Source organism: Rhinolophus sinicus, linkage group LG11 (assembly GCF_036562045.2).
Source record: "Rhinolophus sinicus isolate RSC01 linkage group LG11, ASM3656204v1, whole genome shotgun sequence".
In the NCBI taxonomy this organism is placed as follows: domain Eukaryota; kingdom Metazoa; phylum Chordata; class Mammalia; order Chiroptera; family Rhinolophidae; genus Rhinolophus; species Rhinolophus sinicus.
This window is the reverse complement of record NC_133760.1, coordinates 8,462,724-8,487,940: the sequence shown is the minus strand read 5'-3', so window position 1 is coordinate 8,487,940 and position 25,217 is coordinate 8,462,724. Positions and strand designations below refer to the sequence as shown.

The 25,217-nt window shown below is 50.2% G+C and overlaps 2 protein-coding genes across 8 annotated transcripts; one reads left to right on the top strand and one right to left on the bottom strand.

Annotated features, from left to right (window-relative positions):
- Positions 1 to 449: 449 nt before the first annotated feature.
- On the top strand, positions 450 to 9,191 carry QPCTL (glutaminyl-peptide cyclotransferase like). 3 transcript variants are annotated; one of them, XR_012490015.1, is made up of 8 exons: positions 455 to 883; positions 1,364 to 1,507; positions 2,234 to 2,515; positions 4,255 to 4,407; positions 4,509 to 4,608; positions 5,113 to 5,229; positions 6,647 to 7,428; positions 8,593 to 9,191. XR_012490015.1 is itself a non-coding variant. In XM_019754872.2 (7 exons), the coding sequence occupies exons 1-7, from the start codon at positions 674 to 676 to the stop codon at positions 6,702 to 6,704; spliced, it is 1,101 nt and encodes a 366-aa protein (XP_019610431.2). In that variant the 5' UTR covers positions 450 to 673; the 3' UTR covers positions 6,705 to 7,413. The 3 variants fall into 3 exon arrangements, 2 of the variants coding, with proteins under 2 accessions (XP_019610431.2, XP_019610429.2); XM_019754872.2 differs by lacking the exon at positions 8,593 to 9,191 and having other exon boundaries at positions 450 to 883; positions 5,113 to 5,266; positions 6,647 to 7,413; XM_019754870.2 differs by having other exon boundaries at positions 6,647 to 9,191.
- Positions 3,645 to 24,993, bottom strand: FBXO46 (F-box protein 46). 5 transcript variants are annotated; one of them, XR_012490013.1, is made up of 5 exons: positions 24,837 to 24,993; positions 9,741 to 9,827; positions 6,390 to 6,468; positions 4,477 to 5,356; positions 3,645 to 4,141 (listed from the first exon to the last, which is right to left on the bottom strand). XR_012490013.1 is itself a non-coding variant. In XM_019754869.2 (2 exons), exon 2 carries the CDS (start codon positions 13,799 to 13,801, stop codon positions 11,984 to 11,986), a length of 1,818 nt encoding a protein of 605 aa, XP_019610428.1. In that variant the 5' UTR covers positions 13,802 to 13,878; positions 24,837 to 24,939; the 3' UTR covers positions 10,943 to 11,983. The 5 variants fall into 5 exon arrangements, 2 of the variants coding, with proteins under 2 accessions (XP_019610428.1, XP_074170237.1); XR_012490014.1 differs by lacking the exon at positions 6,390 to 6,468; XR_012490012.1 differs by having other exon boundaries at positions 3,649 to 4,141; positions 6,390 to 9,827; positions 24,837 to 24,871.
- Positions 24,994 to 25,217: the final 224 nt, after the last annotated feature.

Sequence of the window (25,217 nt, the reverse complement as noted above, 5' to 3'; positions counted from 1 at the left end):
CTTGCCATAGCAACCCCCGCCAGCCTTGCGCCACGCTGGGGTAAAAGCCTTGCTTAGTGGTTCATGGCCGTTCAGGATATACAGAACAGATATTCACAACAACGGAGAGAAAAAGAGAGAGGGAGGGCCCGAGTCAAATCATGTTGTTGTGGAACAGTACAGGTTGCGAGAAAGGACACGCCATTTCTAAATGCCCGCCGGCCCTCCCTTCGGGGGCGCGGTCTCCGAGAAGCCAATCCTGTCTTCACTTCAGGGATAGACTCCGCCTATTTCCTGCAGAGAAGGTTCATTTACGCGTCTACTGATCTTTCCGACTCCACAAAACCAATCATTTGCCTACATCCGGGAGGGGCGTGGACCTGGGCCCGTTAGGTCGAATGTTTTCCATTGTCAAACGCTTCTCATAGGCTTCCCCTCCAAGGCTGAGGCGGAGCCTACTCCTTCTTGCTCCCTTTTGGGTTGTGCAACCCTCAGTGGAACCAACGCCAAAAGCCCCAGGGAGACAGTGAGGCGGGTCCTCAGAACGAAAGTCCCCATTGGCTTCACTGCTCGCGGGAGGGTGGAATGGTGCAGCCGCTCTTGTTATTCATTGGTCCGGTGATTCTATGGGGTGGGACTTGGCTGGGCCTAAATTCGATCCGCGGTCCGGGACCGGTTTCAGGGCGAAGCTGCCATGCGTCCCGGGGGCCGCGGGCGGTCCCGGCTACGGCTCGGGGAACGCGGCCTCTTGGAGCCATCCTTACCGCCCAGTCGCCGCTTGCTACCGCGGGTGCAGCTGTTGCCCCTGCTGCTGCTGGCTCTGGCCGTGGCCACCGCGTTCTACACCATCTGGAGCGGCTGGCACCGCCGAACTGAAGAGCTGCCGACGGGCCGGGAGCTGCGGGTAAGGCCTGGCGGGGGCGCGGCCACCGCGCGGGCGCTCATTACCCGTCTCCCTTTTCCTAACGTCTCAGGTTGACGTGGCTTTATCGTGTAGCCCTAGCCGCAGGTGCCGCGGTTTCGGTCATAAAGACGCATGCCCCTTGTCAATAGAATGAGGCTTCAGACTTGTTCTGTAATAGTGGCTCCCCCTTAAGAGGAAGGGTCTAGAGTAGTAAAACTGGGAGTTCTGGGTTCTAATCCTAAAGTCAACTATTTGGAAAAGTCCCTTCCTTTCGCTGCGCCTCGATTTCCCTTCAGGATTGGGGTGGGCTGGACCAGATGGGCTCGGAGGGACTTTTCCTGCGTCTAGGATTTATCCTAGAAACCTCCGATGCTGGAGGCTGCGATTAGGAAGAGGAACCCGGCTTCTTAAGGGCAATGGCGTCCGGGGTAGCGTCGGAATGGGGTTTGTTCTCATGCTCTGCTCTTCCCGTCCCCCAAGGGTCCATTGATCGGAAGCCTCCCCGAAGCCCGAATGCGGAGGGTGGTGGGGCAACTTGACCCACAGCGTCTCTGGAACACTTATCTGCGCCCGCTGCTGGTTGTGCGGACCCCGGGCAGCCCAGGCAATCTCCAAGTCAGAAAGGTAATGGGCCACACCTGATTCCACAGACTGTTGGGAAATGGGAAATAGGCTTTCCGCCCAAGATCCCGAAGCACTACGTTTTGAGTGGAGCGTATCTGACTCTAGAGTAACCACTAGGCTGTACTGCCCTCACTGAAAGCTTATGTGCTAGGCACAAGTAACAGTCTTATGAGGTGGGTACCTATGTGATATTCATTATGCAGATTGGGAAACTGAGGCCCAGAGCAGTTGGGTATTTTGCCCAAGTCCCACAGCTAATAAATGTTGTACCTAGGGTTTCAACCCAGACAGGTTGGCTCCGGAGCTGGTGCTGAGACATCCCTATATTACCTCCCAGAAAGCATCAAGAGTCATTTTAATAGTGCCTGAGTTCAAAACCCACTTCAGCCACTTGCAGTGTGACCTTGGAGTAGTTTCTTAAGCTCTCTGTCAGTTTCCTCACTGGTAAATTGAGCCATTGACAGTCCCTATCCCATAGGGTTCCTAGAACAGGGCTTGGCACACAGCTACTGAAGAGTGAGCTGTGATTAGTGTTGGCCTCAAGAAGCAGGGTCGCTCCACACCTGGCACTTGGTAGGTACTCAGCAGAAGTGTCAAAGGAATGATTTAAACCAAAGTGGGACTTGTGAATCAGCCAGACTGCTCTGCATGGCTCAGGTCACGTGGCCCTTCTCCCGACCTCCTCCCCAGTTCCCACCCACCCTCCCACCTCTCTCTTGCCACTAGTTCCTGGAGGCCACTTTGCGGGCCCTGACAGCAGGCTGGCATGTGGAACTGGACCCCTTCACGGCCTCAACGCCCCTGGGGCCACTGGACTTTGCCAACGTGGTGGCCACACTGGACCCAGGAGCTGCCCGTCACCTCACTCTTGCCTGCCATTATGACTCAAAGCTCTTTCCATCTGGGTCAGCCCCCTTTGTGGGGGCCACGGATTCAGCTGTGCCTTGCGCCCTGCTACTGGAGCTGGCCCAGGCCCTCGACCAGGAGCTTAGCAAGGCCAAAGATCAGGTGAGGAGCAGGGATAGGGTGGGATGGAGGGCAGAGGCAGCCATGACCTTGGTTGAAGCCACCACTCTCCCTTACCTGGTCTTGCCTCCATTCCATACGCAAAGTCACAAGGATCTTTCTACCTCCTGAATGTCAGATCGTGTCCCTCTTCTGCCCTAAACCCTCCCATAGCTCCTACTTCATGCATGCACACATGATGTGTGTCCTGTTACCTCTCTAGTCCACTCTAGCCACCCACCACCTCCGTATACCTCAAACCCACAAGATTCACTCCCACCTCAGGGCCTTTGCACTTGCTATTTGTTCTGCCTAGAATGTGCTTTCCTCAGATATCTTCCTAGCTGGCTCCCATCCTTCATTCAGGTGTCCACTCCAGCATCACCTCAAAGAGGCCTTCCCAACCACTCTAACATAGCTCCCTGTCACTATCCCATGATTTATGGTGCTTTATGTTGATGTATCTGTGTCTCCCCAACTAGAATAAGTTCCATCTAAGCTGAGACTTGGCTGCTTTTGTTTCCTTCTCTATTCCCTGAGCCCAGAATATTGCCTGCTATAAAGTAGGATGTCAATAAAAATGTATGGAATGAATGAATGAATGAAAACACAAGTCTCCTCATGCACCTCCCCTGCTTAGGCCCTTTCTTCCATGGTTTAAACCCCTGTGTCCCAAAGCCCAAGCTCCCTGACTCTTGCTGACTCCTCAGGCCTCTTCTCAAACCTCTCTGGCCCCAGCTCTGGTCCACGTTGCATCCGTGCCTGGGAACACTCTTCCCTCTGCTCCATTTTGCCAGGCCAGCTGCCACTCATCCTCAGTGCAAACATCCCTTTCTAAGAGACCAGATGTTCTCCCCAGGCCAGGTTATCCCCCACCCCCTTCCTGTGTTCTTTCAGGATCCTATAGTTACCGCAAGCATTTGTCCCAACTGCATTTCACTATTTGTATAATTATTCATTTGTGGATCTCTTTTTCTAAACAAGCTTGAAGAATACCCAATAATCAGAGCTTCACCCTTATTTAGTATATGCCAGGCAGTTTTGGGACCTGGATTCAAATCCTACCCTATGAATAGAACTGTTACTAACCCCATTTCTTCCCCCGCCTTCTTCTGCTTTTTGCCCCCTTCTTCTGCCTCCCCTGCCCCCACTCCGGTTCAAGTGTTGTTTCTCAGTCTAGTTGTGTAGGACACAGCTCCGTTGCCCATGCTGGTATTATGAGCCTTGCGCTCCCCCCTCTGAGGCAGTCAGTCGGCAGCCAGTTGTCGGTCGGCCGCTCATAGCAGCTCATGGCAGCTATCGCCGGCTGCTCATGGCAACACACAGCAGCCCACAGCAGCACACGCTGGCTGCTGGCCACCAGCAGCTCACGGCAGCCCAGCTCAAGGGAGAGTTGTTCACAATCTTAGCTGTAGAGGGCGCAGCTCACTGGCCCATGTGGGAATCAACCAGCAACCTAGCTCCAACCACCTGAGCCACCAGGCTGGCCCACTAACCCCATTTCTACATGAGGAAACTGATACTTCAAGAAGTTAGTGACTTACCTGTGACTGCTCGGCCAGGAAGTGGCTGAGCCAGGATTTAAACCCAGGCAGCTGGCTCAGAGTCTGTACTCTAGGCCACCACGCTCTGTGAATGAGGAGACTTAGTTTGTCCCATTCAGCTGTGCAAGCGGGCAGGAAATGGGGGTGGGTCGTGGCGAGGGCTGGCACTGAGCTGGCCCTGACCACCGGCTTCCACAGGCAGCCCCGGTGACCCTGCAGCTGCTCTTCTTGGATGGTGAAGAGGCGCTGAAGGAGTGGGGACCCAAGGACTCTCTCTATGGCTCCCGGCACCTGGCCCAGCTCATGGAGTCTGCACCCCACAGTCCTGGCCCCACCAGGATCCAGGCTATTGTAAGACAACGGCCCCTCTGGGTTCTAGCAAGGGAGGGAGGGGGTAAGGCAAGGTTGGCAGCATCCCACCTGGCCTCTCCAGTCCTGGCCTCTCTCTCTAGGAGCTCTTTATACTTCTTGATCTCCTGGGAGCCCCCCATCCGACCTTCTACAGTCACTTCCCTCGCACAGCCCGCTGGTTCCATCGGCTAAGGAGCATTGGTAAGGGTGATGGTAGAGGCAGGCTCCAGCTCGGGATGCCGCAGGACATGACGGGCAGCCACCTGTCCTGTAAGGGGTTATCCAGCCTTCCCGTGAACTTCGTAGCCTCTCTCTAAGGCACTGAAACAAAGGCCACAACACAGAAAGCTCCACAGTATAGTGATTACAGAGGCTTGGGGTCAGATAGCCCTGGGTTCGAATTCTGGCTCTCCCTATCATCTGTGTGAACGTGGGTAAGTGGCTTCATCTCTGAGCCTCAATTTCTTACCTGTAAAGTGGGCATACTGGTGATGATAAATGGAGTGCCCCCTCCTAGACTCAAGGGGATTAAATGAGACTGGGAACATGGTACCCCTGCAGTAAGGAGTAACCAACATTCATTTTTGTTGGGGGATGATCACCAGTTCCTTACTTTCAGACCCCCTGCCCTCCTGATTTATGAGCCAGGGGAACCTCTGACCTCTGAGGGGCTGACCGTTGTTCTCTAATCCCCACCACCTCCAGAGAAGCGCCTGCACCGTTTGAACCTGCTACAGTCTCATCCCCAAGAAGTGATGTACTTCCAGCCTGGGGAACCCTTTGGCTCTGTGGAAGATGACCACATCCCCTTCCTCCGCCGAGGTACCTGCTGTGGAAGAGTGGGGCGCAGGGGTCCAAGGTAGTCACAGATGGGACCTGGCCCAGCCTCTTCCCAGGGTGGAAGTCTGGTGGCAAGTTGCTTAACCTCTTTGTGTCTCGATTTCCTCATCTGTAAAATGGGCATAACAATAGATCCTGTCAGCCCCTATCTTGTTGAGGGGACTGAATGTGCTCATACAAAATGTAAAGACGTTTCGTGCACCAGTGCCCAGCACGTAACACACTTTGGAGAAATGTGACCTAGGATTGTTTGTGCCTCAGTGATTGAAGAGTTTCTTCTAGCCCTGCCTTCCAAGGCCCAGGCAGCCCAGCAGAATCATCTGAGGAGTTTCGAAAAATGCCCAGTCACATTTCAGGCTTATCAAACCATAAGCTTGGGCCTCTGCGTTATTTTTATTAAACTCCCAGATAACTCTGATGCGTGGCCAGGATGGAAGACATCTGGTAGAGGGGTTCAGAACATAGGTTTTAGAATTGAACAGCTCTGGGTTCTAGAATATGCAATTTAGCCACCAGTTGACCTAAGGCAAATTATTTAGCCTCTCTGAGCCCCCGTTTCTTCTGGAAAATGGAGGCATTCATACAAAACACATCTATATGTATACTTATAATCATGGAGTTGAAAGGATTAGGTATGTGAAATACACGGTGCTTGGCATGTAGTGTTAAAAACTGCTTTTAAAACTTTTACTCCATAATTTACGCATTCAACAAATATGCATTTCATACAATGCCTTCTTTATTGATTCACTCAGTGAACACTTCCCAAGGCAGGTACCGAGTGAGATGTCAGGGACACAGCGATGGGCCATAATCCGCCTGCCTCCTGTCTAGTGGAGTGACCGGTACTTAGCAAACGTGGACAAATGCAGAGGAAAGTGTTCTGAAGATGGGAACGCAGTGTAGCGCAGACACTCGAAACAGGTGGCCTGGGTTCAAATCCTGACTGTTTACTAGAGGTGGAGCCTTAGGCAAATCACTCTGCCTGCCTCTGTGCCTGTGTCCACAGCTGTAAAGTGGCAGGAATTACGGTACCCACCTGAAAGGGTTATTACAAGGAGAAAGTGGGTGTGATATGTATAGTCTTAGACTAAGGCCTGGAAAAGAATAAGTACTTTATAAGCGTTAACTATAACGTATACCTAATAACGTAGACCTGGCGAGGACGATCAGACATCTTTCCTTTCTTCTGGTCTTTCCATAATCCATTGTTTTGAGTTTCTGTTATGAAAACAGTAGATGTACTGGATATATATTTTAAACTAACATGTACCCTCGCACACTTAAAATCATTGTTCAGGCTCTTTAAGTGCCAGGACAGAGTATGTTTTGGGGGTGGGCAAGGCCTGGGGTCCTGGCTCAGCTGCGGACCTGACCGAGTCCCCTCTTGCCCCTGCAGGCGTCCCAGTGCTCCACCTCATCTCCATGCCCTTCCCCTCTGTCTGGCACACGCCTGATGACTCTGAGGCCAACCTTCACCCACCCACGGTCCACAACCTGAGCCGCATCCTCGCCGTGTTCCTGGCTGAATACCTGGGGCTCTAGCCTGCCCTGCTGACTGAAGGAGCAGCGCCCAGCAGGGCTGTGCCCAGGACCCCTGGAGCCAGTGGAGCTCAGGCCGGGCCCGCCTCGGGTGTGCCGGCTTGTTCTTTTTCATTTTGGCTCTGCTTGTGTTATGATTGGAAGACCGTCTTTCCTTTGACTATCTCAAGGTGCCACTCTTCAAAGACTTGGAAGAGACCACTGTGGGGTGAAAGCCAAAGGAATAAGAGCTTGGCCCCTGCTCTGAGGGAAACACTTGGGCTGAAGGTTTACAGGGGCCACACGCTGTTCTCAGTCAGCAAACCATGGACTGGCGTATGGACCAGCACCACCACCCAACCAAATGAATTCTCTGTGGCTTTTATCTTTGTGTCAGTTCGTTTTCCAGAATGGCAGCCTCGCTACTGCACCAGTCCAAGCCATGTGAGGCCCACAGAGGCTGTGCTCATAGGCAGGAACAGAGATGAAAGCCAAATTTTGGGAACTCAAGACTGCCAGATCCAATGGGCGATAAACCAGTGTTTCTGCAAAACGTATTCTGCAGAACTAGCATAATACGTGTTGCATGGAAAAAGGGATCAAAGAAGCGGGGCGAGACAACATTAAAAGAATTTCATTGCATAATGTGAATTTTCAAGGGTAAGACAGAAGGCAGTATTTTCCCAAAGTATTTCACCACAGAACCGCTTTTTTGGGGCAGCACCTCACAGAACTATGGTACCTCAGAAGATACTTTGGGAAACACTGGGTTTTGATAGTTTATGTTTATGGAAAGAGTGACAGACCTAGAATCACTGCCAACTAGTTATGCCAAACTATCCTGTCCCTTTTAGTTGTGGGTAGAGGAAGGAGTGTGAGATGGTGGGTGTAACTGCAACTCTAGTGATGGCCTGAGGAAGTATTTCTCAACCCTCACGTCAGACTCAACGGGGGTGCTTATTAAAAGATGCAGACTCCCAGGTTCCACCTAGACCTAATGAATCAGAACTCCAGGCAGGGACTGGGGCTCCGTAACAAGTACCTGAGGCAGTCTTGTGATCAGCAAAGTTGGACATGCTGTCCTTAAGGCTACAGTGTGGTGCGTGCCTGGCTGCTTAGCAAACCTACTCCATAGAAAACTTACATGGAGGGCGCCTGGAAAAGGAGTCCTATGCTGGGCTGTGTGCCTGCTGGTTTTGTGCCTTTGGTAGGTAGCAGGGATGTCAGGCCAGGATGGAGGATTATTAAGTAGTGAACGGTGAGCATCGGCCTCCTGAGCCAACTCAAGGCTGGAAAAGACTTGAGAATTCAGGGGCTGAACCTTAGGATTCCTAATGAGAAGGATAGAGGTCCTAGATTCGCGTTCTACAGTAGCTGACATTTACATTTTATATGTATCAATTCAGTCTCCCCAAATCCTGAGGTAGGTACAATTTTGGTTCTCACTTTGCAGCTGAGAGGGTCGGGTCTGAGGTTTATGAACCACTTGTTTACAGAGCCCAGATTTGCGCGTGCAGCTGTGCTCCTAACCCCATGTCCTACTCCCGTTCCAAACTCACCTGTGCTGGACCAAGAGCTTGTTGACAAAAAGCTCCTCCTGAAGCTTTTAAATGGCTGCAAGTTCAAGTGGGGTTGGGGAGGGGATCCTAGCAGACAAAGAGGTGGAACTGGCAGGAGTCCACAGAGTTCAGAAAGGGAAATTGACAGACCTCAGCAAGGTGGCAAGAGGATCTCAAACCACAGGGAGATTCCTATTTGTTCATTTTTTGTGTGGCAGACCTGGTGCCAAGTACTTAAAGTGTACCATGTCCCTTTACTTCACAGCCATCCCCGAGGTAGAGACCATCATCTCCATGTTAGAGACGGGAAGCAGTGTTGTTACATTCCCAGCCCTCCATGCCGCTGCCAAGACGTCTTGGTTGAGTGTACTACATGCCAGGCACTGGGCAAGGGGCCTGATGCACATTTTCTGCACAAATCCAGGGTAAGGACTGTGAGCTCCATTTTACAGATGAGGCTGCTGCTTGGCAAGGTGTTCTCCTCACCTCCCTTTCGTCCCCCAAACTTGGGGTCCCCCATCCTCATGCTATAAGGGGCCACTAGGTGTTCTGATAAGCACAATTGTTGAGCACTCTAGATGTGATGCACTCACATGTCAGTCTTTTGAGGAACCATCAGTATTCTCATTTTTCAGAATAAGAAACCAGAGAAATCTGTTGCAGAAGACTGCGCAGCTGGACCCTTTCACTGCAACGTGTCTCGGTCTCAGTGTACATTTTTAAAAATCTATCCTGCTTATGACTCATTGGATTTACTGATCTTTCATCACCAGCCTGGAATTCGGAACCATTGTCTTTAAATATCTTTGCACTATTCTCTTCTGATTCTAGAATGCCAATTAAATATTAGACTTTCTCACTCTATCCTCTGTAGCCTTTCATATTTTTCTTTTTGGCTCTGCTACTTTTCAGATGTTATCTCTGGTTCCATAGATCTTATTTCAGTTGTGTCTAGTTTGCTGTTTAGCCCAGCCATGTGGGTTTTTTCCCTTTCCTATCTGCTAAGCCATTATTTAGTTCTGGATTCCCTGCAGTTATTTCCAAACTCTTGTATCGAATCTGAGGCTGACAGTCTCATCATCTGAAGCCTTTGTGGGTCTGTTGTTGGTGGTGTTTCTGCTGGTTCTTGCTCATGCTGGTTTATTTCCATGCGTGTTTGGGTATTTGGCCGTGTACTCCTCATTGTCTAAAAATTATTTGTGGGGATTCTAGATGACAGTCCTTTCCACCAGAAGATTTATGTTTGTTTCTGCCAGACATGTCAACTGGAAGTACGCTGAACACGTAATGCAAACCCAGACTGCAAACCCGCGCCTGTCACCGTCAATTCTCAGGTCCACTTTTTCCTTCCCTTTGGTCCTGTGCCCCGCTCACCACTGAGCACATCTCGGCAGTCTTCCAGGTCATGCTTACCTGAGCTTGTATTTCGATGGGATCCCAATTTCTATTAGATTCTCCACCTGGGCAGGCTTTGGCCTTGACTTCTCCCTGCTTGTAAGGCTACGAATAGGAAACTCAAATTTGTCCACATCAGCAAATACCTTCAGAGCAAAAGTGACTTCAGGACCCATATATCTTTCCCTCAAACTTTCAGCTTAGTGTGTCCTTAACTGTATTTTATTGGCTATTTGATTCTTTTAAGATTTTTTTACTTCCCTTTTTCAGCAATAGAGTCCAAATACTCTGGCCCTCCCTCCACAGGAAACAAGTCCCACAAAACCAAGCCACGATTCAAACCCAGCTCTCTTTGATTCTAAACTCTAAGTATTGAATAACTACTATGATATATCCTAGCCTCTCTGGAAATTTTGATTCCCTGATAAGAATATCAGAGACTGTATTTTCCCTCTCCTTTTATACTTGAATTTTTTAAATGTCTTAACCCCTCCCCCCTGTTTTATTTAGTAAATTAAGTGACTATTTTAAAGCTTTCATTACGGGGATCTTTAGTAAGAGAGTTTTTTGTTGGGCATAATATACCCAGCTAAAAGACTGCATTCCCAGTCTCCGCTGCAGCCCTTCCATATGGCTAAGTTCTAACCAGTGAGCTGTACACAGAAGTACAGTAAGTCCTCACTTAACATTGTCAATAAGTTCTGCAACTTTAAGCAAAATAACATAACAAAACCAGTTTCACCACAGGCTAATTGATATAAACAAGAGTTAAATTCCTATGGCACCTCATCAATGTTATAATGAAACAATGTTGAACAAGATGATGTTACTTGCGGATCTGGTGTATAGTGTGCTCCTCTGGGTGGAAGAGGGCTTCCTTCCTGCAGAACGGTGATGGCTGTAATTCTAGCTGCCATCTTGGACCATGAGGATGAGGGCCACAAAGAACGATGGAATAGTGAGCTAGAAGGGGCTGGGCCACCATACCTGCCCAACACTGGATTTCTAAAGACATTAAAACTATGTTGTTTAAGCTACTACTATTTTGAGATTTTCGAGTCCAAACTGACACAGACGAAGAGTCAAAAATAATCTCATGCTAAAGGACTTGGCTAAGGATCCTTTTCTCTCAACTTTTTCCATCTCACCATGCACAGGCCCGTGACTCCCTTCTCTCCCAAACACCCTCCCTGAACAACACATAAACCAGTCTGGGCCCAGCCTTATAAATATGGATTTTATAGAAAGGACCAATTCAAAACTGGTCAGATGCCACACGCTAGAAGATTCCAGAACCACAGGGATGAAAAAACAAGAACAAGAAACCCCCAAAAGAACAAACAATAACACCCCAGACCAAATTGCCTTAAAATTAAGGTCTCAATTGACCAAAGGATTCTAAAGAAACACATATAGCTGGGGATGTAGAGACCCCAATGCCTGAACAAGTACCCAGAGCAGAAGGAAAAAAACGCAGAAATTCAAACCCACAGTCCCTGCCCGCTGGCCCCCCACGCTGTCGAGAGCGAGGCAAAGGGCTTCACAGCTTTTTTTTTAGGGGGGAAGGGAAGTGATACAATAGCTTAAATAATGGGGGGAGGGAAATTTTTATACTTCAACTCTTTTTTTCCCCTCTGGGGGAAGTGGAGAGACTAGTAGCTTGAGGTTCAGGAGAAAACGGTGATTTTTATTTGTTTTAATGGGGAAAACATCTAGATATGGCAGGCAGGCTGCCATAAAACGTGTCCAGTTTGATCTGTCACGGGATGGCCCCCAGTTCCTAAAGAGGAGGTAAGCTGTGGTGCAGTAGGTTTGGGGAGGTACCAGCCTTGGGTGCTGCAGCCTCTTGGGAGAACACAGCTCCAGAGACAGCTGGGGGAAGGAGTGGAGGGGGCCAGGATGGGGGAACCCTTAAGTAGTACCAAAATTAGCTGCCATCTGCTCCCTGCTGGTGGGTCCCTGGGGTATAGAGAGTGGCAGGAAGGGTGCTGGGGCTTAAATGGAGAAGAAACTTGAGATGATGATAAAAAACACCCTCCTTCTTGAGGGTCCCCGGCCCTGGGTCTGAAGAGTAGAAAACCAATAGGGGTCAGTCAATCAGAGTGCTTTCTTGAGTCATCCCCCTGAATCCCATCTCAGTTCTGGCGGGGGATCAACGCTGCCTGGACTGGGTATGGGCAGTGACCCAGTCCTGGCCCTTGGCTCCCAGGGGGAGGGGGTAGGGGTGGGCATGGTGGGCTCTCCCCCCCCCTCCCCCGGCTTCACCTCCCCTCCTCCCGGCCAGCCCTGCCACCACCCCCGCCTGGCCCATTGCAGGGCAGCACCCAGTTGTTATCATGCAGACCCAGGCGGCAGCCAGGTGTCTCGCGATCGGCTCGGCGGCAGCACATCCAGTAGGAACGTCCATAAGGCAGGTCATGGTGGTAGGGCTTGGGGTGCCAGCGGCAGAGCGACACATCGCCCTTCTCGTATCTCTTGCGGCACTGCTTACAAGGGTCATCCCGGTAGAGTGGGTCACGGCTCCAACGCGAGTCTGTGGCCCGCACACCAAATGCCTCAATGATGCCTTTGAAATGGTGGCAGGTGCACTTGAGGGCCGCCAGGGCCCGCGTGGGCAGGAAGCTGAAGATCTTGACCAGCACGTGCTCGGGCAGCAGCAGCATGTACTGTCTCGGCTCCAGAAGCCTCTGGATCTTGAAGCGGATCTCCAGGAAGTCATGTGACACATGCCGGTACAGGCGGCACAGGGAAGTGTCTGCCGTGCCCTCGGCATCGTCTGGGCCGGGTGCAGTGGCTGGCGAGTCAGCTGGGGGTGGCTCGGGGGGCCCATCTGGCCCACGGGACTGGAGGAAGAAGAGCTGGCCGGGTGGGGGCGGCTCCTCAGGGCTGACCGTCAGGCACACTGTCTCCTCTTTTACGTTCTTGGTGCCATCCTTGCCAAAGAAGATGCACTCATCTACCACGCCCGTCACCACCACATCCACGTGGAAGCCGGACGCTCCGCAGTCCCGGGCAGGGGGTGGAGGGGGAGCCGGAGGAGTGTCCTCGGGCCTGGCAGGGGCTGGGGCCTCCCCCTCATTGGCTTCGTCTGCCCTGGCCAGAAGGAACTCCACATTGCTGGGGAGGGCGTCTCGAGAGGGGCTGATGAGCTGGTACAGGTCACAGGTGATCTTGTCCTTGGCTCGGGGCCCAGGCCCTGGGCTGCCAGGGTAGGCACAGCCAGGCCGGCCCCCACTCCCATTGGGCAAGCTGCCGTCTGGTGCACGGGGCTCTCGGCCGTTGGAGATCCGGAAGGCAATGCGCACCTCCCCGGGGCCTGGCCCAGGCCGTTCCTCCTTGCGAAGACCCTTGGCTGGAGCGTTGTCCCGCTGGGCCTCAAAGTGGGCCACTGCCTCGGCTACACGGCTGCAGTCCCCACCACCAGACCGTCGTTCAGACCCCAGCCCCTTGGCAGGCCCGCCTTGCTCTGCTGACACAAAGACCACAGGCGCTGGGGTGCCAGGGCGTGGGTAGTTCTGCAGGGCCAGGGCTGCCCGCTGTTCTACCAGGGCCACCATCTCAGCCACAGAGAGCAGGTCCACGTCCTCACTGGCTGAGGCTGGGGTCCCCTCAGCAGCAGGGGGCCCCTCCCGGCCTCCTGGGTCTGGCGGAGCTTTAGTAGGCTCAAGACAGCGCCTCCTCCGCTTGGCCTTGGAGCTGTCACTGCCCCAGTGCCCCTTGACCTTCATGGAGCTGGCCCGGCTGCTGCCACCACACTGGTGGGCCACAAAGAAGGCCACCTTCTCTTTCGTATTCCCGGGCTTGATAACATACCATGTGTCCAGCAGGACTCGACCCTCGTCGCCAGCAGCTGCTGCGGAGAGGAGCGGAGCAGGCTGGGAGGCGGGGGCCTCCGTGGCCAAAGCGGGGGGTGTGTTCTCTGAGTGTGAAGGCCCACGGTCTGGCTCCGCCCCACTGCCTGGCTCAGGGCAGGCGGATGGCTTGAGGGTTGCGGAAGGCGGACGTGGCTGGTTCTGTGAGTAGGTGCCAAAGGGCCGGGGGCACCATAGCTGGAAGGGCAGGAGGCCACTGCGGTCCATTCTGGGGAATGGTGGCAGATAGGCAGGGCTCACTGCATCTCACTGCCTAAATGGTGGTAGGGGATGCCACAGGCCACCTGGAGACAGGAAAGAGGAGGTTGGGGAGCTGGGGGAGCCTGCCCTCTAGTACCACCCAGACCTCAACCTCTCTTGATGGAACAGACCTAATTAGGCCACCAAGAACTCCATTGCTGCTCCACTGCACAGGTGAGGTTGCAGAGGGACAGGACCTGCTCTTTCAACACCCAGAGCCAGTCCGCAGCTGGCAGCTTGCTCCAACCCTACAGATCAGGAAGGTTCGCTGGCTGACTGCCTTCACTCCTGATCCAGAGGCCTGCTGCCTTAACCCTTAAACTTAAGTGACAAGGCCAAGTAACATATAGCTCCTCCTTTTGCTATTTGCTCACCCAGTAGCCAGTTCCTGAAAAGACAAAAATTCCCAGCCCTGCCCACAGCTATGGCTGCTTAAGCCAACACAGGAAGGAACGAAGTGGGCTGGGCAGGCGAAGAAAATCTGAGGTCAGAGCCAGACAGGCCCTTAAGAAATTAGCTCTTGACTTTGTTCAGGTTGTGGGGATCTTTGAGAATTTCTCAAAGCTGTGTATCTTCCTCCAGCAAAATGCACACACTTGAACAGACTGTGCCGGTAATTCCCCTAAGCACAGCCACAGACCCCTGGGATAAGAACGCCTGTTCTAATCTAGTCTCCTCTCCAAGATGCACACAAGTAAACTGAGGCTCACAGTGGGGAAGGGTTACGTAGTGCAAAATCAGGCCATCATACTTGCTTTCTGGACTTTTCAATTCAGGACTCTCTCAATAATGACCACTTTATTTTACAAGAACTTTGTGTGCATGACCTAATCTGGGTAATTCTGATAGAGTCGGACATGACCACTTTCCACTGCAGGACCAACAGGGAGCAAGCATGTCCTTTCCCTTCCCGTATCAATCCTTCCCTGGCCCTTCTTCCAGATACCAAAATTCCCTCCAAACCTCGAACCTTCCACATGCCTATAGACCAGGTCAGCAAACTATGGCCCGAGGGCCAAATCTGGTCCACTGCCTGTCTTTGCAAACAAAGTTTTATTGAAATATGCTCATTTGTTTATGGCTGCTTTCACACTACAATGGCAGAGTTGAGTAGTTACAACAGAGAACATATGGCTTTGCAAAGCCTACAACATTCATTATCTGGCCCTTTATGGAAAAAGTTTGCTGACCGCTGCAGTATAGACTGTCCCTCTAATTATAAGCAATTCCACAAACACCACTAAAACCCCATCACTTCATGGTTCTGTAGATACCATTCAAAATCCAGACAGCCTTCAAACACCAACAGACACCAGTCACAAAGAGAGTCCTAATCCTACAAATCTTTACCTCCATAATACCTAATCCCACCTATCCCTCAAATACTTACAGCCCCTGCCGAAATTCCAATTCCTTGCTAAAGTCAATCAATCACCATATGGCCCCTAAAACCTATAGATGGCTAAGTTTCCCAACCACCAATACATCTAAATGTCCAGGAACAGAAACTAACAGGACTCTCTCAATAATGTCCAGGAACAGAAATTATCAGGACTCTCTTAATGGTCTTAAGCAAAGACCATTTCTATAGATGCTATCCCTTGATAGCAACCTGACCACCTCCTGAAATTCTCCAATTAGTTCTTACCCTTATCTTCAGAATATCAATGTCCCCCCAAAATATTCAGACGCTTCCAAATCCTATTTTAAACCTAAAAACCTATAAATATTCCCTCCAGCACAGAAGACCCCAATCTCAATGAACCCCACATAGATCCCATACCTACCAAGAAGTCCAACATACACAGCAATTTCCAAATCTCACAGATGCCCCTAAAGACCAGTTTCCTGAAATCTTACACTCACCTCAAACTCTTCCTAAACCTCTACATGTATTCCCTAGTTCCACAGAAGCCCCCAAACTGCAAAAGAACTCACTAAAACATAAAAGCTCCCTCATACATAAGACTAATCCCAAATTATATATTTCTCAAAGCAAAGGAGCCCCTCAAATATTCCCAAAGAAACCCTACCAATGTTACAATAGACATTTGTTATAATAGACCTTTTTGCAGCCTCACTGAAAGCTAATTAGGTACCATTCTAACAAATCCTGCTGCTAATCCTCCCGGTCAAAAGAGGCAGGTAGTGTATTAGTCCGTTCCCAGATTAGGCACAGAAAGGTTGAACCCCAAATCTGGAATCAGACAGGTAGGAAGAAAGCGAGACGGGAGAAAGCCCAGGCATTCTGGCTCCAGAATCGGTACTCCTGGATTCTTTGCTTTTAAGTCTCTCTGTGAGCTCCCAAATCATAGACCCACAAAACATCCCAAACCCCAAAGGGGACCCCTACAACACAACCGAACCTACCACGTTACAAAAGAACCCAAACCCAAATCCCAAGGCGCCCCTTCAGCTCAAGGGAACCCCAAGTATCTCCCACAACCACACAAACACTTCCACAAGCCCTAAAATATCACATCAATGCGAATGGAACCCCCACGTTTTGTAACCGCCCCCCCCCCGGAATCCGCCAACCCCCAGACGACAGCCGGGAGCCCCGCCCCCCTGCTGCGGAAGAAAGTGGCAGTCCACAAGCACGCGCACTACGGGAAAGAAGGCCCGCCCCCTTGCTCCTTTCCTCCCGCAGTCGTGAGGGCGGGCGCGCGACTAGTTTCCCTCCTCCCCTTTGTTGACAGACTCGCGCGTGACGCCCCCAGCCAATGAGAGGCTGCCGTTCGGGGCCTTGCCCATATAAGGAAGGCCTTGGCGAAAGGGCCCAACTTCGAAAGAGGGAGGAGTAGGCGGGAGGTGACGAAGGAGGTGTGGAAACAGCCGCGTGTAAGAGTGTGTGGAACAATTCCCAACTTTCTGCTAAACGGAGGAACAAGGCCAATACAGAGGCCACCGCATTCAAGGAGAGGTTTATTACAAGACGTTCCCTCTATACAGAAGCCCTGATTGACAGTAGAGATTTAAAGGGACCAGCAGCTCCGGGATTGAGACTCCAAGGAGGGAGGGAAGGAAGCGAGCACAAAGATTTGAGAATGCCCAGCTTTGGTTGGGAACACTGGGGGCCAAGATTTCCTGCGGGAGAAACGGGGCAGCGGGATCACCTCACTCTTAAAACCAAATCGCAGAACCCCGCGACGGCTCTCGCAGCACTGAGTCTAAGCCTGTGGTGGCATTCAAGGCTGAGGCCCTGGGGACAAACGGACCTCCCTGTTCAGTCGTTCAGTCCTTTCAACCAGGCGCCCCAAATCTGACTCAGACTTAGTACAAGAAAAGAATATGAAATACCTTCATAATGATTTTAATATACTGATTAGTTATTAAAATGATAATATTTAGGATATAATTTAATTAAATATTTAAAATTAACTTTTCTTTTGACTTTTTACATATGATTACTAGATTTTAAATTACACATACGCTTCGCATTATATTTCTATCGAACAACATTGGTCTAGGTCCTTTCAATGCCACGCTGACTCCAGAGACACCCAAAGGTGGCTTCACTGCTGGTGCCTGTCCAGGCATCACCTGTTTCCCCCACCAGCCTGCCCCAGCGTTCCCTGCTTCCCAACCATCCTGCACATAACAGCCAGAAGGGTCTTCTTAAAGCATAAATCTGACCCTCCGCACCCTTTTCAAAACCTGCCAGGACACTCCAGTGACCTTGGGGAAAAGCCGAGGTATCTCACCGGTCCAGCCTCATCCCTCCCCACTCCTGCACACCCTCAGTTGACCCCGGTGGGTACATGATGTGGCACAGAGAACAGTTAGAATACTGGGCCCTGCCTGATCCTCAATGGGAGCTATTATCATCGCCACTGTGTGGATGAAGACACTGAAGCAGGACAAGTTGTCTAACCAGCCCAAGGTCACACGGAGCTGGTGTGACAGGGAGCAGGGATACGAGCCCAGGGAATCTGATTCCAGATCACTGGGCTCTATCTACTGTTTCACTGTATGTTCTCTGTGGTCTCAGCTCAGCCATTCCCTCCTCCAAGAAGCTAACCCACCAGGGCTCCCAGCCTGGCCTCCCTGCTATCTATTCCTCAGAGTCACCTAGCTCTTCTTCCCTTCCATGGTCTTTGGATTTGCTGTTCCTGCTAACTAGAAGGCTTTTCCCCCAGATCTCCACATGGCTCAATTCCTTATTTCATTCTAGTCTTTGCTCAGATGTAACTTTAACAGGGAGGCCTTCCCTGAGCCCCCTGCCTATGTAGAACCACCCACCTGCCTGCCGAGAGGGGCCTGTTGGTTCCCTCGTCCCAGCCCTGCCCACTCTGTATCACCACTATATAAGGATGGATCTGTCTCCTCTACTGGACCCGCAAACCCCCTGGGGGAGGGGAGGAAGGGCCAGAGCTCTCAAGGTCATCATGGTGTCCACAGCATGGGACTGGATGGATCAAATCTCCCTTCCCTGTGGCTCCAAGTCCAAAACTTCATGAAGCCTTGGCAGTGTAAACTCTGTTTTACACCCAGGTGCTGTCTGTGTCCTAGCCGGTGGGGTCACCGGGGCAGAATTTTCTATCTCCTCACACACTGAGCCTAGCACAAGGCTCTACATTAGGTCAGCTTTCAAAGAATGTTCCACGAAGATCCTTTTTTTGTAAAACATCACAACACAGAAAGACTGAAAGTAAAAAGCTGGAAAAAGACTGACTAGGCAAATATGAACCAAGAGACAAGAAGAGTGAAGTTACCACTTAAAAAAAAAACACTGACAAAAGCAAAAGGTATCAGGGACAAATATGGTGACAAAACAAATTGACCCATTACACAAAAAAGTTCTCAACATAAGTGTTCCTAATACTATGGCCTCAAAATATATACAGAAAAACAAAAACAAAAAACAAAACAGAGAGTTTGGTACATCCACAATTGTAAGGGGAAACCTTAACATATCTCTCCAAAGAAAGCGAATGAAAAGATAAAATCAGTAAGGACCTGAACAACATAATCAACACCGTTGTTGGAGAATCCACATTTTACATTTCTAGTTTGATATTCAGAGGTCCTGCTGCATGCTGGCCCTGGGTTGGGCGCTGGGGACACAGAGATGACACCGAGCTCACCATGAAGAGCTCATGAGAAAGGGGGCAGACATCCAAATAAACAATCATGACCAACATGAATATATTAGAGAAAATGATCACAACAGCAGTTAACACTTAAGCGTGCACTGTGAGCCAGGCTTTGCTCTTAGTGCTCTATAAATATTAACTTATTCAGTTCTCACACCTCACTATTTTTAATCTCATGTTAAAGATTAGGAAATGAAGATATAGAATGGCTACGTAACTCGCTTTGAACACAGCTTTGTGACTGCTTTGAATCAAACAGCACAAGTTCATGAAACACAAGCAGCTTCATTCATTGAGTATACCATGTTTCCCCAAAAATAAGACCTAGTCGGACAATCAGCTCTAACGCGTCTTTGGAGCAAAAATTAATATGACCCGATCTTATTTTACTATAAGACCTGGTCTAATATAATATAATATAATATAATACAATACAATACAATATAATACCGGGTCTTATATTAATTTTTGCTCCAAAAGATACATTAGAGCTGATTATCCGGCTAGTTCTTATTTTCGGGGAAACACAGTACTAAGCATTTTGCAAGGATCTTCTTGTTCAGTACTCAAGGCCTTTGCACTCTGTTCCCCCTGCCCAGAATGCTTTTCCCCAGGTACGCACAAGACTTATCCCCTTACCTCCTCTGGGTTTTGCTCAGAAATCACCTTCAAGAGAACTTCCTTGATTTAAAACTGCAGCCCCCGCCACACCCTCTTCTCCTTCCCTGATTTATTTTCTCCTTAGCACATATTACTGTCTAATATACTGTAAACTTTGTTTATAAAGTTTCTCGTCTCCCCTCACTAAAATGAAAGCTCCCCCAGAGCCAGTATTTTTGTCCAGTTTTGTCACTGCTGTATCCCCAGCTTTTAGGACAGCACGAAGCACTTGGCTACTGTAAGTGTGGTGTCCAGAGCGGTCGCCCTGGGAGAGTTAGAAATGCAATCTTGGGCTCCAGCCTATACAGTCGTACGCATATTTAAGTCTGAGATGCAATACCCTAGCACATGGTACCGTGTTTCCCTGAAAATAAGACCTAACCGGAAAATAAGCCCTAGCATGATTTTTCTGGATGACAGCCCCTGAACATAAGCCCTAATGCGTCTTTTGGAGCAAACCTTAATATAAGACCCGGTCTTATTTTCAGGGAAACATGGTAGGTGTGCAATGCATATTTGTTTGAATGAATGAACGAATTCTTAACACTGTCATGCTGTCTGCCTTTAGCACATTTGATAACGGGGACCTCCTGGAAAAAGCTTTCTGATTCCAGCCAAGTCCACCTGTGGAAATCCTGCTCTGGGGACTGAGGCAGGATGCCACCTCCTCTAGGAGCTGTCTCGCTGCCCTCCCAAGCTACATGGGATGTCTTCCTCCTGAGGCCTCCTCTTGCAGCACCTGTCACCTGTCATTGCTGAATGACCTGAGTCAAGGCCTCTCTCTCCTGCACGCTGTGGGTTTCTGGAAGGCTAGGACCTCTCCTCCAAGGCACAGCTGCTCTAGCCTCCACACTTGGCTCACTGGGCTAGTTTAGCTCTTCCAGCTCCATCCTAGCCAGTGAGAGCTTTCCAAACACAAATCGGACCCTATCACTCCCCTGCTTAAAACCCTTCCAAGAGGTGCAAGTTCACAAAAAAACCCAAAAAACATGTCCATGAACCCTTTCTCAGGAAGTTACTGGAGGGTGTGCTTCTCCAAAATGAAGGAGTAAACCAAGAAAAAGGAAGTGATCAGATCAAGGAAATAAGATCTAGCCCAGAAGAGAGGCCAAAGGAATCCCCAAATGAAGGTAAAGGGAGAGCCTAGGACAGCTGTGCAGCAGCTCTAGGGAGAACCTGTCTCCGTAAATGCACAGACAAGAGAAAAGCTGACAACTAACAAGCTAACTAAGTGTGCAACTTAAGACGTCTGAAACATCAACAACAATAAACCAAAGAAAGAAGGAAGAAAATGATACAAAACAGATGCCTGACCCTCCCAGGCTGACTCAGGTGACAGCCCTCTCCCATGCTGACTCAGGTGACAGCCCTCGCCCCACCTTGGGGCGCCTCCATTCCAGGGTTGGGGCTGTCTGGGTCCACACCAGCACAGGGCTGGGCATAGAGCACCTGCCCACAGACACACAGGAATTGGTGGCAGGACACCAGGGCCCTGGTCCTGGTCCTTCTATCCCCCACCCTCCTGACCCCATCACCCACCCCGCCACCATTTGTCCACAATCCTGATCCATCATCTGTTGCCCTTTCTTGGCTTTTTGGCCTCAGGGTCTGCTGGCCTCTCTCACCGTCAAGTTTTCCTTCCCAACTAAAAGCTCCCTAATGGTAAGAATTATCGAAATCCAACATGTCAGGATATAGAGATCTAGGATGCAGACAGAATCCAGGCAGAGCCTGCCAGCGTCCCAGCTCTCCCAATTCTGGGGGCATGACCTCAGGCAGGGGGCCTAACCCTCCATGCTTCAGTTTCCCCCACTGTGAAATGAAGATAATAACAGCACCCACCCGTGTGTGGGTTGACCACTCACTGAGATCAATCCAGGAGAGTGCTCAGTGCCAGCTAGGCACTGAGGAATGGTTGGTTCACTATCCAGGCACTGGAATTAAGAAAAAGTGAGACTACCTGAGAGTTTGGAAATCACTGACCCAGCCAAAGACTTCTTCCCTCTCTATTTCACATTCTGAAATTAAATTGATCCCATTCCCTCACAATAGCCAAAATATGACCATTCCTTTATTATGGTTGGGTATTGGGTCTCACTTATTAACTGAACAGACATTTACAGAGCAGCTACTGTGTGCCAGGCACTATTCCAAGCACTAGGGATATGCAGAAAAAAAAGGAAGAAATCCTTGTCCTCATGGGGCTGATACACTAATTGGAGAGAGGGACAATAAACATATAGTGTCAAGGTGGCAAATACTGTGGGAAACAAAGATAGCAAGTAAGAGGGATTGGGAGTATAAGGAGGGGAGGTTATGATCTGAATCAAGGGGTCAGGATGGCATCACAGATCAGGTGAGGGGCCAAGCCTTTTAGAAAACCTGTGCTTTTAGGAATAATACGGCTTTACCACAGCTGCTAGAAACACACCATTAAAATGGTAAAAATATCATTTTATATGAATAAGCTTCAGACAAGCACAAGTTGAAAATACATTTAAGATTTTAAGAAAAGGCAAAATAACTTGGAAAGCAGGCATATTTTCTAAAACAAACAAAGGGGAAAAAAGTGTCACACACACACACACACACACACACACCCCGCCGGGTGCCCAGATGTGACATACAGGAACAGGGATGAGTGGGAGGTTGGCAACTTTTCCCCAAACCAATACCATTTCAGATAATTCACTGAGAGCTGGAGGCAAAGTGTTAAAAATCCATGAAAACAATGACAAGCAGGCAAAGATGGCATGAGAGGCTAAAAAAGCTTCAGTAATATAGAAACCCAAACCTGGAAAATGAGCACAAGTGCCACCAGAGTTGCAAAACTGCCCCAGCGCTGTGACAACAGCAAGCTCTACAAGAGCAGGGTATCAGCCTCCACCTGGTAGACCCTGGCACATTGGTTGATAGAGCAGGTGCTCTATCAACACTGTAGACTACTCAAGGAATAAACCCGCATTTTCCAGAAGAGGAAACTGAGGTCCTGAGGGGTTAAGTGACTTGCCTAAAGTCACATTGCTGCTGGGTGACGGAGCCAGGATTCAAATCGGTATTCTGGTTCCAGAGTGCATGCTCAATAAGTTTTTCTTGAAAGAATAAAAATCATGAAAAGACTTCCCATTTACTGAGGGCTTCATAAGCACTAGGCATTTTATATATGTTACCTCATCAACTCCTTACAAGAGCCTCATGGTTGGAATGTATCCCCATTCTACATATGAGAAAACTGAGGCCCAGAGTGAACCAAGGACACACAGCGGCAGAAGTTGGCGATTTGAACCTGGGCCTATCTGACGCCAGTGCTTTCCTATCAGAGCCAGAGAACTTATGTGATATTTAGGAAGTCTCACAACAAATGAACAAATGAATTACAAAGTTGCCACACTGCCCAGTGAGGCCCCAATGACCAAAAGGTTGGGAGAGAGGAGAACACAGTTGTTAGAAACATTTCCTTTTCACTGAAATACCTGGAGTTGGGCCAGGTTGGGCATTGCCAAGTGAATTATTTATATTTGGCTGGGGATAGGGATGGGAATGGGGACAGATTGAATTTCTGAGCACCCCCTTGGGGAGCCACTCTTGGACGTGGGAGCCCAGGGGTAGAGGATGGGGAACTAGAAGAGTCAGGATATGGTGGCGACCTGGGAGAGAAAGAAAAGGAGGCAGCCTGGCTGATGTCTCACTCACTGGTCCCTCTTACTGCCTTCTCTCTCAGGTCTGATTTCTATTCATGTTCAAAAAAGTGACAACTCACTAACTCCAAGCACTTTACATGCTTACTTCTGTGAACCTTCTAACCTTCCTATGGTTACTGATCCCATTTTATAGATGAGAGGCCAAAAGACTTGCCCAAGGTCACACAGCAAGTAAATGGCAGAACTAAAATTCAAACTGAGTATTGCTTCAGTTCTCCAGTCCCTGTCCTACTCATGACATTGTACTTCAGTATAAGGAGAGGGAACTAAATTACAGCAGTGAAAGCACAGATTCTGAGGCTGGATTCCTAGGTGTGAATCCTGACTCTTATCATTCAATGCTGGATGACCTTGGGAAAGTTGCTTAACTTCTCTGTGCCTCTGCTTCTTTTCTGTAGAATGAAGATAATAACAGCACCTACACCTTAGGAATGTTGTCAGAATTAAATGAGGTACTACTCACAAACAGATAAGAACAGGGCCAGGCACTTTCTAAACAGTAAGTGTTAGCTGTAATCCACTGTGGGGAGTCCATGCATGCTTCTGAGCTGGGGTGTGCCCAGATCAGTGCCAGATTTTAAGAAAATGCCCCTGGGGCTGGACTGAAAAGGAGGGAATCCATTAGCACCTGTGACCCTGTCACATTCCTGGGGTGGGGAACATCCCAGCAACAGCTCTACTGAGGACTTACTGCTAGCCAGGGTAAGGATCTTATGGCACCTCCCCTCTTCTCCGTGCCATGCTATTCCCACAATACATACAGATAAGGGCACTGAGTTTCAGAGAGGGGAGACTTGCCCAGCTCGGTCACAAAGGAATGGCAGAATAAGAGATCTTAATTATGGGCTGCCCACACACATAAACCACTACACTTTTCTAAATCCCACTGGAGAAATGAGAGTGCACAAGGTTGTCTCTATGGCCCCACTGGCCATATTATCTTACAGTTGTGATTGTCCAGTTTATCAGGAGTCTCTGGCTGGACCAGGCAAACTATCACTACAACCCGGCCCCTAATCTCACGCTCCCCATCCCACCCAGTCCTGAAGCCTAACCCACACACCACTCTACCATTGATTTCTCTCTTCCACCATCTCAATTTGCTCTCCTCTCCCTAATCCAATACAGAGGCCCCAATCCACCGCATCCAAAGCTGGCCTCTTCCTCGAAGCCTCCAGACCCCCTCATTCATCTAGCTCTGACCCCCATGCCTTTCCACGTCCCCCAGCTAAACCCTTCAAAATTACCCCTTCAGGGCCTCTGCCTGGACGCCTAGCCCCTTCTCCAATTCGGGACCCACTTCCCCAACTCTGGGCTCCCTTACAATCAATCCCAAAGCTCGACTCCCTTCCCACCTCCAAGACCCGTCCCCAACCCCCATTCTCTTACTACTCCCTCCGGCTCCCATTCCTCCCAACCCCCTCCCCCAAGTGATCTCCCCTTGTCCAGTCTCTTCCTTAGCCCCTGCCTCTCCCCTCTTGCCACCTGGTCCCAAACCCCAGCCCCAGCTCTCAAGCGCCCGGGGCCCCCGCTCTGGGTTCTCACCATCTCCCTGCGCCGCAGCTCCCTCGGCTACGCGGGTTTCCCCCACTCGCTCCTCTCCAGCCTCCCCTTCCGGGTTCCCGCCCCGAAGCCCGCTGGGAATTGGAGTCCGGTCGGCTACGGACTACACCTCCCAGAAGGCAGCACGGTCAAGCTTTCGAAGGTGGTGGGGGGAAGCAAACTGAAACAGACAACTGTAACTCCCTAGAGGCAGAGAGGGCGCTTTGCAGCGCAGGCGCAAAGAGCGCCCCCGCCAGGCGCGCTGGGAGATGTAGTCCAGTCTCCTCCATTTTGGCCCCGGGCCCTTGGAAAGGGAATTGAGAAAACTGCAAAGGGGCTTTATGAGGGGTGGAGAGTTGGGAAAGAGCAAGTTTATCGTTTTAC

Excerpts from the sequence above, each read along its gene's own strand:
- QPCTL (XM_019754870.2), top strand. The coding sequence starts at position 674 with ATGCGTCCCGGGGGCCGCGGGCGGTCCCGGCTACGGCTCGGGGAACGC. Across the intron at positions 2,516-4,254 it reads TTAGCAAGGCCAAAGATCAG|GCAGCCCCGGTGACCCTGCA; the intron begins GTGAGGAGCAGG and ends CGGCTTCCACAG. Across the intron at positions 4,408-4,508 it reads CCACCAGGATCCAGGCTATT|GAGCTCTTTATACTTCTTGA; the intron begins GTAAGACAACGG and ends CTCTCTCTCTAG.
- FBXO46 (XM_019754869.2), bottom strand. The coding sequence starts at position 13,801 with ATGGACCGCAGTGGCCTCCTGCCCTTCCAGCTATGGTGCCCCCGGCCC.